The sequence below is a fragment of the Athene cunicularia genome (genome assembly GCF_003259725.1).
Source record: "Athene cunicularia isolate RWA chromosome 2 unlocalized genomic scaffold, athCun1 chr2_part2, whole genome shotgun sequence".
Lineage (NCBI taxonomy): Eukaryota > Metazoa > Chordata > Aves > Strigiformes > Strigidae > Athene > Athene cunicularia.
Window position 1 is genome coordinate 2,945,793 of NW_020799096.1, and position 13,904 is coordinate 2,959,696.

At 55.1% G+C, this 13,904-nt stretch overlaps 1 protein-coding gene across 1 annotated transcript in view; it reads right to left on the reverse strand.

Annotated features, from left to right (window-relative positions):
* AGAP3 (ArfGAP with GTPase domain, ankyrin repeat and PH domain 3) overlaps window positions 1–13,904 on the reverse strand; it is a 92,928-nt gene that overhangs the window by 10,189 nt on the left and 68,835 nt on the right. Inside the window, exons 11-12 of the mRNA XM_026843832.1 lie at window positions 11,053–11,226; window positions 6,544–6,705 (exon numbers count right to left, since the gene is read on the reverse strand). Coding sequence (XP_026699633.1) covers window positions 6,544–6,705; window positions 11,053–11,226 — 336 coding nt within the window. The remainder of the gene's footprint in view (window positions 1–6,543; window positions 6,706–11,052; window positions 11,227–13,904) is intronic.

Sequence of the window (13,904 nt, forward strand, 5' to 3'; positions counted from 1 at the left end):
CCCCCCCCCCCCCACCCCCTGGTTGGGGCAGCACCCTCAGAGCACAAGCAGCAATATGGGGTGGGCAGCTCCCCTATCCCTTAGGCACCAGAACACAAAGCAGCTCTGGGGGGAGGACTCGGAAGATGGAGCAATGCCCCTCTAGTCACCGTGTGAGATGCAGTGTGATGCTCCTCACCCAGCGCAGCAGGATTGTGCTTCTCCCAGCACTCAGGACACAGGGCTGCAGTTCTCTCCCCGCACAGGGCACTGGATAGAGCTCCCCCATGCCACCCCCCAAGACCCAGGACAGCACTTCCCACCCCAGCGGGCTGGCCAGGAGGGAGCCCAGCACAGGGGACGGGTGACAGCACTTGCACATCAAGCTGGCTCTCCATCTGGCTCCTTCCCTGAGCAGACGGGACACAGCCCCTGCCTGGCGTGCAGGATGGTGTGGGCCACCTCCCCCTGCATCCCAGCAGGTCCAGAAAACACAGAATCATCATGGAAAAGACCTTGAAGATCAACTAGTCCAACCACTAACCTCACACCTAACGGGGAGGAGGAGCAGGATCCCACTCAACATCAGCAAAATGAGCAGAGCTTCTGCTGAAGCAAAGGTCTCCTCTTTCACCTCCGCTCTCCCCCAGTTCCCAGACACACCAGTCTCTCCCTTCACACTGCCCTTCCCCTGCTCCCGTCCTTTCTCCCACTCCGAGCTGATGTAGCAGAGGTGCCTCCAGGTGCCCTGGCAAGTGGGTGGCCACTCAGGGAGGAAGCAGGGGGACGCTTCCAGCATGTGGGGCGTGTGGCAGGAACCAAAGGGCTGGTCCTGCCTTTGGTGCAGGGAGTCCCTGGCCCACAGCTCCGCTCTCTTGCTGACGAGTCCATGAAGAGTGTCCAGGAGCCTGGACAGCCAGCAGGCCCCCCAGCCTTGGGATGCTTGTTTGCAAGCTGCCACTGTACCACATCATTACGAGGTGTTTGGGATATCAACAAATTAGCAGGCGTCTGGGAAGAGAAGGATGCAGCACCATTCGTAAATGTCAGCTCGCTGCCTCCTCATTTTGCAGATCATTAAACCCAATATTCCTAACCTGTATTAGTGCAACGGGGACAGGCCCCCTCCACAGCGACAAGCCGCCAGGAGAGCCGCAGCAAGAACATTGCTATGGAGACCCCACAGCGCCTTCTGTCCCGGTGCCCCCAGTGCATCCCAAGCTGAGCTGGCACGTTCCCCCCCCCGCCCCATGCTGCGCCCATGGGGGCACTCTGGGCCTGGCAGGATGGGGCCAGAAGAGATGGGCAAACTCAGGGCACGCTGTGGGGTACCAAATGTGTGTGTGCACATGTGGGGAGGGACAGCAAAGGTGGTTTGTGTGTCAGGATGAGGTATTGCTCCTGAGGGACACTGCGGGCTGTGCTGTGACAGGCGGAGGAAGGAACCGAGAGCATCATTTCTGTGTATATGGGGGTGGGGTGGGTGCCATTTGGGGTACAGTGGGGCTGGGAGTCAGTGGAAGGACCATGTGGAATGTGCTGTGGGCACAGGGAGGAGGGCACAGGCTCTGACCACACCGGTGTGGGGTACGGGTGGGCACATGAGGATCTCTCAGAGGGGCAACACGGAGCTGGGCAAGGTCCCCCCAGGAAGCACGGAATAAGGAGGGTGTGGAGCTGATGGAGAGGGGGGATCAGCCGTGGCGTGGCGATGCCCAGGCACAGGCTGCTCTCCTCACGCCAGGATGCTGCAGGGAGCTCACGGGGTCTGTAATGAGCAAGAGTGACTTGTTAGCACTGAATTAAGAGGCTTGGCGGAAGGGAGCGCACGGGTGACACAAGCTGCGTGGGGCAGGCGGGAGCTGAGCAATAGCAGCTGGAATTCCCAGCAATCTGGTAAGCGCAGCTCAGCCCCGCACTCCCAGCTCACTGAGATCGGCCTCCGACAGCCCCTGACAGTTGGTATTAATCACGCACATCGCCCCAACACAACTCTTTACTGGCCATCAATTTCCCGTGGGTTTTAAAACTAAAAAACAAAGACAAAACCGCGTCGTTTGGCCGCCACTGAGAAGCACATTAAGGGGCTGTCAGCTTCTCGCCATGCACCCTGCATCACTCTTTAAGCACATGAGAAGTTCATTATCCCTGGAGCTCTGGCAGCCATGGGGATGCTGGGGTAGGGAGCGTCGCGAAGGTGCTCCTGCTGTCAGACACGCCTGGTGGATCCCTGGGGCCCTCCCAGCTGCCCGAAACGGGAGCCAGAGGTCCTGGGCACGGCGGAGGCATGGCTGCAGCGGGGGCTCTGGGCTTGGCTGGGGCAGGACCAGGCACTCCTGGTTGCAGCGCTTGGCTGGACCGACTTTCCCGATGGTCCCTGCAAGCCCGCTGTGGTGACGAGTTCTTTCCTGGGCTGCTGCGACATCCCCTGACAGCCTGACACTACGTTTGCCCGCCTGTGGGTGCTCCCTGACAGCGTGAGCCGTACTCTCTGGTTTGGTGACAGCCCCGGCAGCCCAATACCACGCTTGCCATAGTTTGCTGATGCTCCCTAGCAACCTGACACTGCGCTCTCTTTAACATGCGACCATGTAAAAAAGCAACAGCTCGTTTGATTTATGATACTTCAGAACAACTAAGATTCAATTGCTCCGCACGTCCCTGGCTCTGATTACCTCCTAAATGAGATAAACTGATGGCAATTTATCCCCAGACCTCACCAACTTTCCCAGGATGCTAACCTGAGACGCTCGTGCCCTGCACACGCAGGCGACGGGCTGGGCGCAGCCGAAGCAGCCTGGCCTCAGCCCAAGTTGTCTGTTCCTCTGCACTCCCCCGCTGCTGCTCACGCCTGGGAGAGATGCTCCTGGCAGGAGGATTTGGGGGGTCCCAGCAGTGGTGCTCCCCACATCGGGTGAGCTTGTGGAGAGCAGAACCGGACACTGGGCTGTCCCCCACACTCCTCCCATAACAGTGTAGCCCCCACAGCGGGTTGAGCACCACAAGGGATGGCAGCTCTACTGCAGAGCACGGCAGCCCAGCAGTCTCTACAGAGATTTTCACACTTTCACCACATTGACTATGCAAAAGCGATGTACTGGGTCTGGCTGAGCCAGAACTGGTGTTCCCCTATAGCAGCCCCCATGGTGCTGTGTTTTATGCTGGGAGCTGGCAGGGTGTTGGCAGCACCCTGGTGTTGTGGCTGCTGCTGAGCAGTGCTTACACAGCACCAAGGATCTTTCCAACATTTTCCCCCTGCAGTGGGACGGGGTGGGCAAGATCTTGGGAGGGGACACAACCAGGACAGCTGACCCCAACTGATCAAAGGATATTCCAGACCATAGGATGTCTGCTCAGTATAAAGCTGGGAAAAAGGAGGAAAATGGGGTGGGGATCACTCTTGGTCCTCTGAGGCAACCACTACACGTATCAGAGCCCTGCTGCCTGAGAAGGCCCGACAGCGCCTGGGAATTAATGGGAAGTAGAGAGTAAATCTGTTTTTGTTTTGCTTCCTTGTGTGAGGACCTTTGCTTTGTTTTGCTTACATTAAAACTGCTTTTGTTTTACCCACAAAAGTTGGGTTTTTTTCCTATCTTCCATCAGACATATGGTGGACAGGGGATCATCCATCTGAAAAGGAAAGCATGATTCAGCTCTGCAATCTGTACTGAGCACAGGGCTGTACAAGGACCCTTTCTAGACTGAGATCACCCCCTCTCCCCAAAATGGGGTGTCCCACTCTTTGCTACCAGAACACGGGACTGACTGCAGCGGGACCAAGCTGCGAAGCTCCAAGTGCAGACACAGAGCATGGCAACGCATGAGGATGGCCAAACTCACCCAGACTTTGCCATTGGATCAGTTTTCTAATACAGTAGAAGACATAAAAAATACATACAGTTTTTGAAAAGCCAGGCAAACAGCCAGAAAACCCATTATACAATACCCCATGGGGAAGATACTGGGTGGCACCACTCTGACCCAGTGCAAGCCTGGGAGCAGCAGGCTCTGGCCACCTCTGCCCAACAACAGCACCGAGTGGATATGGCACTGACTGCCCAACTGACGAAGGCCACGGGGACTTGGAAAGATGGGGTTCGAGCTGGAGACAAGGGGGTCAGCTTGCTCATGTGATTTACAGATGCCCCCTCCGCCCTGCCATGCCTCTCCTGGCTCTGCCGTGCTCTCCTAACCCCTTGCAGGGTGTCCGCGCCACTCCCTTCCTGCTGCTGCACCGGGTGATCCACAACCGCATGTCTCCCAGCACTGGCAGTACTGCGGATCACCGCGGAGGGTTTTTTTCCTGCTCCTGGTTCTGGTGCCAGAGGCTTCCGGCAGCAGGAGCAGCAACTGTGTGCAAGGTCTGTGCAGTGACAAATGAAGTTTGGTAGCTGACACTTCACTGGCAAATGAAGTAACATGTTGATAAATGTGAAGTAATGCACATTGTAGGAAAAAATTACATTACTCCACCACCTGACAGGGCTCTAAATTAACTGTATGAACCCAAGACAGGACCCAGATATCACTGCAGACAGCAGAAGACCTCTGCCCAGCACATCACCAGGGTCAAGGGCCAGGGCAGGGAGTAACAGAAAATGCCCTCATACACATGACATGGTACCACGTTGTCACTGTGTGCAGCTTTGGTCACTCCACCTTCCAAGGATCCTGCCAAACAGGGCAGGACAGCAACAGTGAGCATGTGTCTGAAAAAACTCACTAAGAAATTAGAGAAAAATTGGGATGGCTCAAATATTCATGGACTGAGCATCCGAGGAGGAGGGTGACAGTCACCTGGTCTCCCCACACAGATGCAGAGGGCAGGGAATTCTGCCACGGGCCAGATCACACATGTCTTGTGGAAAAGTAACTCATTTGATTTTAAGACTTTGAGCAGTGGTTAGATCACATTACTACTTCATAAAAGTATTCCCACATTTTGTTACCTTTTCAGCTAAGAAATTGTGTTCAGTTTTGTGTAACTTGAGCCCCTGTACCTTCTCACATCCTCATGTTGAAGAGCCTTGCAGGACCAGATGTTTTTCTCTCTAAGTACTGAAAACATCAGTCCTTTGCTTCTCAATCTTGATTCTGGTAAGGCAAATACCTTCATGTCCACATCATAAATACGTTCATCAGACCCACATCAGTTTTGAGACCTTCTTTACTCTCTTGGAGTATTATTTACAGGATGGGACACATCACTTTAGCATGCGCTTTCTTAGTCACACATGTAGGTGCAAAATCGTTCTACTCTTTGGTATCCCACTTTTCAAACATATAAAGAATACTTGTCTCTATTTTGCTGAAGCACTGGATTGAGAACTGCAAACTGAGACCTGATGCGCAGGGAAGTAACGTGTCTGAAGAGTCAACATACACACATCGCTAAGAACACAGCAGTTGCTTAACAAAATGTAAACACAGATAATAATTCTTGGTTTCCATGAGACATCCAGTGTGTATTATAGCCACAAATGATGCTCAAGATGCCTAAATCACCCATTGCAAAGGGGAATTCTTTCCTAAACACAGTGGTTTTCAGCTGAAGATAACTACAATGGAAAAGACTGAACAACAGAACTGCCACACTCCTCTGCAGATCATCACCATAATGTTTCCAAGAGTGAGAACTCACAAAGAGTTGTTCTGCCATGGGAAACCTGGGCTGCAGGTCTACAGGCTGATCTGTGATTTGGAGAAAGACGCCAGGACAGTTGCAACATGCTTTAGGTACAGCCTAAAACGTTCTGGTTTGGTTTACAGTAGCCATTACTTTCAAACACTTGTACTTAACCCCTCTCCCCCTGCCTTCAGACATCTGAAGTAAATCTTTATTTTGGTTTATTACAAAAGCTCATTGAGTTCTGTGGGACAGGATGACCTAGGATAAAGTCAGATCTTAAAGACTGAGGATCACTTCTTCCACAGAAACTAACCATGATCCAGGCTCTGGAGAACGTGGTTGCCAGGATAATCTTTACCTGGACAAATCTGGATGACTTTTCACAGCAAAATGCAGCTCCCTATGCCTCGCGGCTCCCTGCCAAGTTTTGGGTCCCTCTTCAGAAACCGAAGACACACCCAGATTTCTCAACATAGCATAGGCAAAGCAACGTGTATGTCTTCAACTGGTTTCCTGAAGTAGATAAACTTTTCCAAAGGACCCTCAGCTTGAGGCAGATGGCCAGCACAGGTCTTTTAAATGATAGAAGTTTTTCAGATTTACAAGACAACAGAAATAGGTTATTTCTTGCAGTGGAAAGTGTCTGCACACCTTAAGCATAGTTAAGCATGCCTTAACTATGTGGTGCACTCTCAGCTCTGCTAATACAGTTCATAATTATTACCACTAATAGTATGTGCAGTCACGGGCATGATAGCAGCCCTGCTTCCACTGCACGTGAGGAATCAAGGGCAGATCAAGAGGAGCTGGTTGCTCCTTTCCACCCAAGCACAACCTGGCTCAGACAAGGACCACTCCAAGCCCCATGGCAGGGCTCCTGGCTGCCCCATGCTGTGAACTGGCAGAGCTGCCCCCCAGGCAGAAACCTTTCCTACCTTCTGCTGCCGTGCTGGGGCCGTCAGGCCGAGTTGTCCCTGTGCTCTTTTTCCTGCGATGCTTCTTTCTGTTCGCATGTGGCGATGGAGGCGGCTCCAGCTTCGGGCTGGCAGCACTGGAAATGTTCGGGCTGGAGCTGAGAGAATCGGCAGTACCGTTAGCTGGGAACAAAGATAAAGAAAGTAATGTACAGCAAGACAGTGACAGTCTGCTCTAGAAAGAGACAACCAAGTGCCCTGGAGACAGCCCTGGTGCTCCGCCTGGCTCAAAACCCATGGCCCCAGGAGATGGGACAGCACCTGAGCTCAGCCCCATGCATGGGGAAGCTCCAACGCCCGCTGGGTCTCAGAGCTGAAAGGCTCCTTGGGCAGGGTCAGGCTGGACACACTCTGCACTGGAATTCATCCGGGATGATCACACAGAGACAGCGCTGGCATCTGCGTAGCTGGGACAAGCGCAGTGGCATCACTGGGGGCAGCCTAACGCACCGACCCCTCAGCACACATCTCTGTGTGTACTGCTCTGCGTCAGTGCCCTCACAGGGCAACGTGTGCATTTTGGGAAGGGACGGTCCCAGGAGGTGCCTCTAGGCCCCCCAAGGTGCAGAGCCAGGTCCCGGGATCTGCAGTGCCACTGCAGAAGTATCGATCCCCCCCGGCACCGCTCTGCCAGACGAGGTGACTGGGGTTGCCACACTTAGGAACCTAAGCATGATGGTCTCAATAGGCTTCCGATACGGAGCTGAAGAAGCTGCATCCCCAGCAGCAACGCACCAAATTTATCCTCAATCATACTGTTCCTTACAATTAATAGCAGAATTAGAAACAATCAGGGAGCTGCCTAATTACTGTCAATTAGAGCGCGCTAATCAAGCTCCGATCACACACACACACGCTGCCGCTGCACTCACCATTAAATGTCAAATTTCATTAGAGACCAGCAACAAAATCAAAAGCCTGACATTCAATTTCAGCAGCACACACAGCGCAGGCTTCCAATCAGCATAAAAATGCAGACTCCGGGGAAGGCAACGAGGCGCAGGAGCCCTCGCTGCACTGTTAACCCTCTCCGAAATACACTCCTGCCTCTCCAGTGTCCACCCACCCACAGGGCACGTATGGCAGCTCCACTTCCAGCCCGCTTCTGTCCTGGGCAGCTTGTCATCCTCTTTGCAACAACCCAGTGTCTCCCATCAAGCCCTAACCTCCAATTTCCATGTTTCATGGCACCTGAAATTAAGCAAGCAATCATGATGTTTTAACAAGGGCAGCACCCTTCAGCAGTGGGGACTGCCTGGGACTTGGCAGGCCCTTCTCCTGCACCAAGCCTAGCCTTTGCTCTCCCATTTCAGCCTGGTTCGGTCAGACAGGCTCTGGGGGCTTGGGCTGGACCTGTGTGGCAAGACAAACATCCAACAGAGGGATGGAGAGGTTCTGTGCGCAGCCAGCATCCCCCTCGCCAGGCTGGGAGAGGACGCGGCAATCAGAGCTCTTCTACCTCTGGTTTCTACTACGTTTGACACACACAAGTAGGGTGTTTCTGCTGCTATTTATCCACAGGGAAATAGTTCACCCTTGACAATTAAGAGAGATAAATTAATAAAATCAGACTCAAGTTTTATAAATATAAATTACTGATACTGTTCAGGACTGCACTTAGAGCAGGTGTGAGGCACCTTCATCTCCCAGCCTGGATGTCGCAGGGGACCTGAACTTTCTCATCTGAGGCTACACATGGTGCATCCAGCCTACCTCTGCTGCCCACCTGCTCACCAGGATGCCTCCCGGGCCAAACCACGCACCACCGGCATCCTGCCCCCCTCCAGGCTCAGCATGAGGCTTCGTGCATTTCTGCAGCTCCCGCCAACGCGCCCGCGGGCTGCGGTGAGCCCGCAGTGGTGAACGGTGAGCCTCTGCTCCACGGAGATCACCCACATTCCTGCTCCTCATGCTGCACAGTAGCTAAAGCCACAGAGCTGGGGGCTTCCAGGGCCCCTGGTGGGATGGAACTGCAATGGGGCGGGGGCAGAATGTGAAACACACTCCCTCCACAAGATTAGGTATTGCTTGCTCTCCCTCTTTCCCCAGCAGGACAGAAGGGAGCTTCTCTGACCCACCCAAGGACTTCCAGATCCCCACCTCACTGTGGGAATGCGTGGGACCTCCTGGTTCCTCCCTCCAAACTTAGGGGCAGCCCCTGGGTGGGCCGCAGACATCCTTCCATAGAGGACAAACAAAAAATGTGCCAAAGCACATTGACAAGAGCCGTCCCGCCCCTCTTCCATGTGCTCTCTGGGGCACAACTGAAGGAGGCAGCCCATCCCCAGGAGCCAGGAGGTCAGCCTGCACCCTCTGTTCGCGTCTGCAAGTCTGTTCTGAGCAGAGAAATATTCCTCCCCTGGCCCTGCCATTCAGAGCGGGGAACAGAGCACGAAACTCAGACCCTGGCTCCCCAGAGGTGACGGCACATCTGGGGTTCAGGTGCGGGCGCGCGGCACACCGACTTTGGCTCAGCTCAGCCCCACAGCGGAGGGGCAGATGTGCTGCTTGGCTTGGGATGCCTGCTCTCCTCCAAAAAGCCATCACCTTTGTGACGCTGAGAACCTGCTGCTTCTGCCAGCAGCCCAGCGTGTGCGTAGCCCAGGGCTGCTCCAGCCCGTGGGGATGGGAGCCCTGGGAGCTGCTCACCACCTCCCTAGGGCCAGAGCTTTGCTCCAGGAGCTTGGCCTGCGCCAGCCCTTCCCTGACAGCCCTGCGTGGTTCTCTGGACAGCAGACAAGATGCTTAGAGGTATGAAATAGCTGCTTTCCCTGCCAGCACAGCAGTGATGGACTGTGAGGCTGCTCCAGGAGGCCCCCAGAGCAGCCGAGCCAGTCGCCTTTAGCCATAGCCGGCCAAGTGACGTGTCTGTGGACTACCACTAACACAGGGCAGGGCAAGGCAGGGCTGACCCACAGGGCTCGAGGTGCAGTGGGATCTGAGAGCAGATAAGCAGCTTGAGACACACAGTTAGCACCGAGCCAACATCTCATCCCTCCACGTCCCGGGGAGAAGCAGCAGCATCTCTGCTCTCGTTTTGTGTCAGCCTCCAGGTTATGTTCCATCAAGAGGTAACTGCTTGTTCTGGTGCAACACTCAGGCCAGAGCTGGGGCAGGCAGAACACACAGTGTGGCCACACCAGGCCCTAGGCTCTGCAGCAGCGCTGCTGGGATGAGGACGAGACTTGCCATGATGGTTCCTGAGGACGGAGACCATCCAGGCAGACACCTGCTGACCAGAAAGGCCGCACTGCAAAATTCAGCCAGCACAGGGGTAAAATTCAGCACAAGGTCGTGCTGGGCAGCCGGCATGCTCGGCTCCTGCTGCCTGCACCCATATCTCCTGCGGGCAGGGCGAGGTGCTGCCTGCGGTGGGGGCTCCCCTCTCCCCTAGCAGACGCCCCCGTGTCCAAAGCAGCGCGTGGAGCAGCAGTTCCCCCGCCCTCGCACCCCGCTTCCTCCGGCGCTGGGAGAAGCAGAGACTGTCCCGCTGCACCCTGTGTCCGAGGCGAAGGGGAAGGGGGGCCGCCGGCACATTAATGCTCAGAGCTGCGCCCTTCCGCTCCCGTCGCCTGCGCTGCCCCATCAGCAGTAACAGTCTGATTAATTCGCTTCCAGCAGGGAGCTGATGGGGCCAATGATGGAGCCGCTGCATCAGGCGCGCTGAAATTGATAGTTTTTCACAGTTACAAATGAGGAGCCTCCTCAGCTGCAAATGGCGCCCGCACAGTCGGACTCCGGTAATGATCATAAAGAGGCTCTCTTTAAACTGCGAAAGCCCCTGGGACCGAGCGGGGGGGCGGCTGCCGCGCTAATGAGAACTACAAGGGGCGAGCAGGCATGGAAATGGCTCCTCCACTCTTGATGTGCATTTAACTGCTTTTTTAGTGCGGCGGCAGAGCCAGGAACGAAGGAGTGATGAATGCAGCACAAAAGCATTTATTTTCCAATTCGGCAAAGTGGCTACGTTGGGAAATGTATGAATTATTTTAATTCACTCAACTGTCCTGAAACATCACAGAGAGCGAGTGAGCGTGGGGGGAGGGGGCGGGCCGTGCTCAGTGTGTGCTCCAGAGACAGGAATTACTCCTATTCGTTTAACTGCCCCAAAATCTGGGAGCTGGGGGTGCTGACAAGGAGCAGAGATGGGGTAAAGCAGTTACCCCTTGCACAGTGAGCTGAGAGCGGAGAGAGGTCCGAGCAGGCGTGCTGCAGAGCAGCATCATCCCTTGGCTGGAGGGAGACTGCTTTACTGTGGTGTGCAGGAAAGCTTCTCCCCCTGGTTTGGACCCTGCCAGCTGACCCTCACAAAGATGCACAGACCCAACAAGGCCCCAGAGGCTGTATCAGACACCCGTGAGCAAACTCGGGGCTCACAGCCATGGGGCTGAGCTCAGACCAGCCCCATCTCCAAGATAAGCCTCCCCACCTGCTGCAGCTGAGGGGTGCGGGGTCAGAAATGCTACTTACAGGGGTTGGGGCAGCTGCCAGGGATAGCCACGGCCTCGTTCCACTGGTCTGCGCTGGAGACGGAGTAGGAGCGCTGGTGCATGCCGTCTGGTTTTGAGCTGAAGCCCACCAGGTTGATGCCGCTGATGGAGCGCTCCGAGTGCAGGGAGGTACTGCTGGTCGAGTGGGGAGCACCTGTAAGAGACACATGAGTTTAGCATGGACCGACTGCTGCTCTGAAGCATGGTGGAGGAAGGAAAAGCTGTCCTGTACCTGATGCTCTGTATCAGGACAGGCTCTGTCTGGCTCTCCTCTCCCAAGGGGTGCCAGCGCATCACCCCCAAAGATGTGGAGAACAGAGCACTTGCCAGCACACACCACTTCCAGCATGATGGATTTCAGCACAGCACCCTGGGATGCAGAGCTAGACATCCTGGCACAGAGCTTCCCCCTCTAGCCAGATTTTGCAGCTGCAGTTCATGGTCCACTCACAATTTTCACTATAGCCTCAGGCAGCTGGACAAACACTAACTCACTCCGTAGCCACCATGCTCACCCTCACTCCTTAACTTCGTTCCTTGTGGGTCCCTAGCAGGAAATAGAACCCTGTTGTAGGCACGAGGATTGAATGGAAAATCACCCGGAGGACGGCAAATGGACATGCAGGGCAAGAGACATCTGTAAGGCGGGGATCGTGGGTGGAAATGCCTCTTCCCACTAGCTGGAAACCCCTGGAGCTGAGCCCAGGAGCTTGGACCCCCAAGAAAGGAGAGGTTTTGGGACTAGAGGCTGTCACAGAAGACAAGATTGCTCAGTGATTCAAAATGGGTCAAGTGTTTCTGGATTACAAGAATATCCAAAATTTTCAGAACAGTAAACAGAGCAGTTCTGACAGGGAGCAAAAATCTTGCTGTTCAAGGCTGCAGACAATCTGTTAAGGAGGATGATGCTGCCCCAGAGGCATTACCCTACACCTGCCCACTACAAGCACTTTCCTGCCTTCCCTTAGGGCATTCAGCTCCAGCCACGGCAGAGCAAGTGCTCTGGGAGCTAGGGGGCCAGCAAAGGGTCCCTTTCCCTATTCTGAAGCTACATTTCCTCCTTCCATGCCCGGAGGCACAGATGCTGAGCTGGGACTCCTGCACCAGCCCTTCTGGCCAGGGATGAGGGCAGAGCCTGTTGAATGGCTTTGACCTCGGCACGCCTGGCTGAGGAGATGTGCACCCACAACCTGACCTGTCCACTTGCTACAGCCCTGCCAGAGCCGACCATCCTGCGGCCATGCAAGGAGCTGGGATAAGAAAAACCCAGCAACTTGTTTAAGGGACTGGGATGTAAGTGGGATCTTTACACAAAAACAGGCTGGAGAGCAGATGGACACTTGCAGGAGCAGGTCCCCAGCTGGATCTGCTACAGCCAGGGCAGCTCACCAGACTGTGTCTTTACTGCATAAAACCAATCTCATTCTGGTCTCACAGAATCCCAGCGTGGCTGAGGTTGGAAAGGAACTTGTCCTGTCCAACCCCTGCTCAAGCACGGCCACCCAGAGCCACTTGCCCCAGGCTGTCTGGATGATTTTTGAGTATCTCCAAGGAGGGACACTGCACAACCTTGCTGGGCAATGTATTCTAGTGCTCATCCGGCCTCCACAGAGAGTAAAGCCCTAAAATATCCCAGGTGGAGTCCCAGATTTTGTACATAAAGTTACAGTTCTGTCCCTGCTGTTTCCACGAAAACCTAAGAAATGGGATTCAAATGTCACTACTGCCTGAGAGTTTCCTGAGGCTGCAGAGTGCCTGAAACTCAAGAAGCCCAAATTCCTCCCTACAAAAGGCAGATCCAAGGCGTGTGCTGAATGGAGGGGTGAGGTGGGCCATCAGCCTCGCACTAGGCATGTCTGCCACCAGTCAGCACCTTTCACTGCTCCCCCCCTTCCCCACGTACCCACCCTGGACCAAGAAACCCTCCTTTCTCTGCTGCACTGTGTTGGGGCTCTCTGTAGCCTTGCCTGCAGACCCTGCCTGCCCCAGCAGCATTGATGCAGAGCCCGCAGGGCCATGGTGGGCAACCCTGAGCTGACAGGGCCCTGCCTGTGGGGCAGGAGCAGCAGAGCTGCTGGCTCGTCTGCCTCCAGCACGGCTGCTGCACGCTCCCCCTCCCTCCCCTCGTTCAGCGCCACAGAAACACGTGTAAAACCATGACACTGACTTTGCCTCTAATTAGCCCTTAATTTACAAGACACACTCGGAAGGGTAATTAGCTGGCGCTCCGCTCATGACTGCCGCATCCATCTCCTCTTGCCTCCTCGTGGGAGGGAGCCTGCTGCCACTGGAGCAGGGACAACGCTGCTCTCCTGGGACCAGGAGGAGCTGGGTCCTGGGGACCGCACTGGTGGGCTGGGACAAGATGGGACGGGATGGAATGAGCTGCCCCCAGAGCTCAGGCAGTGCCTGCCAGCCCCCAGCCCAGCAGCACACACGGCACATGTCCATCAGCACAGCTGTGGAGGAGAGGGAGGCAAACAGCAGGAGCTTGGAGTGCTTGGAACAAGCTCCTGCTGCAGAGGAAAAAGTCCCGCAGAGCCCCAGGGAGCCCAGATTTGCCCCTTGCACCTCCACCCCTTGCCACAAACGCCCAAGTGCCTCAGCCCTGACCAGCACCAGGGACGTGTGACTGCCACCTCCCGAATCCACCAGCCTTGCCAAGCAGTATGAGCTGCAAAGCTGCTGTGCCGATTTGGAAATTTCGTTTTGAAATGAAATGATGCTGCTACAACTTCCAGGAACAGCTTTCATCAGCCTTCGCTGTCTCTCCAGGAGCTCCCTGCACTTGACACCAGCTGCCTGGAGTCACCCAGCTGCAGAGAAAGGTCC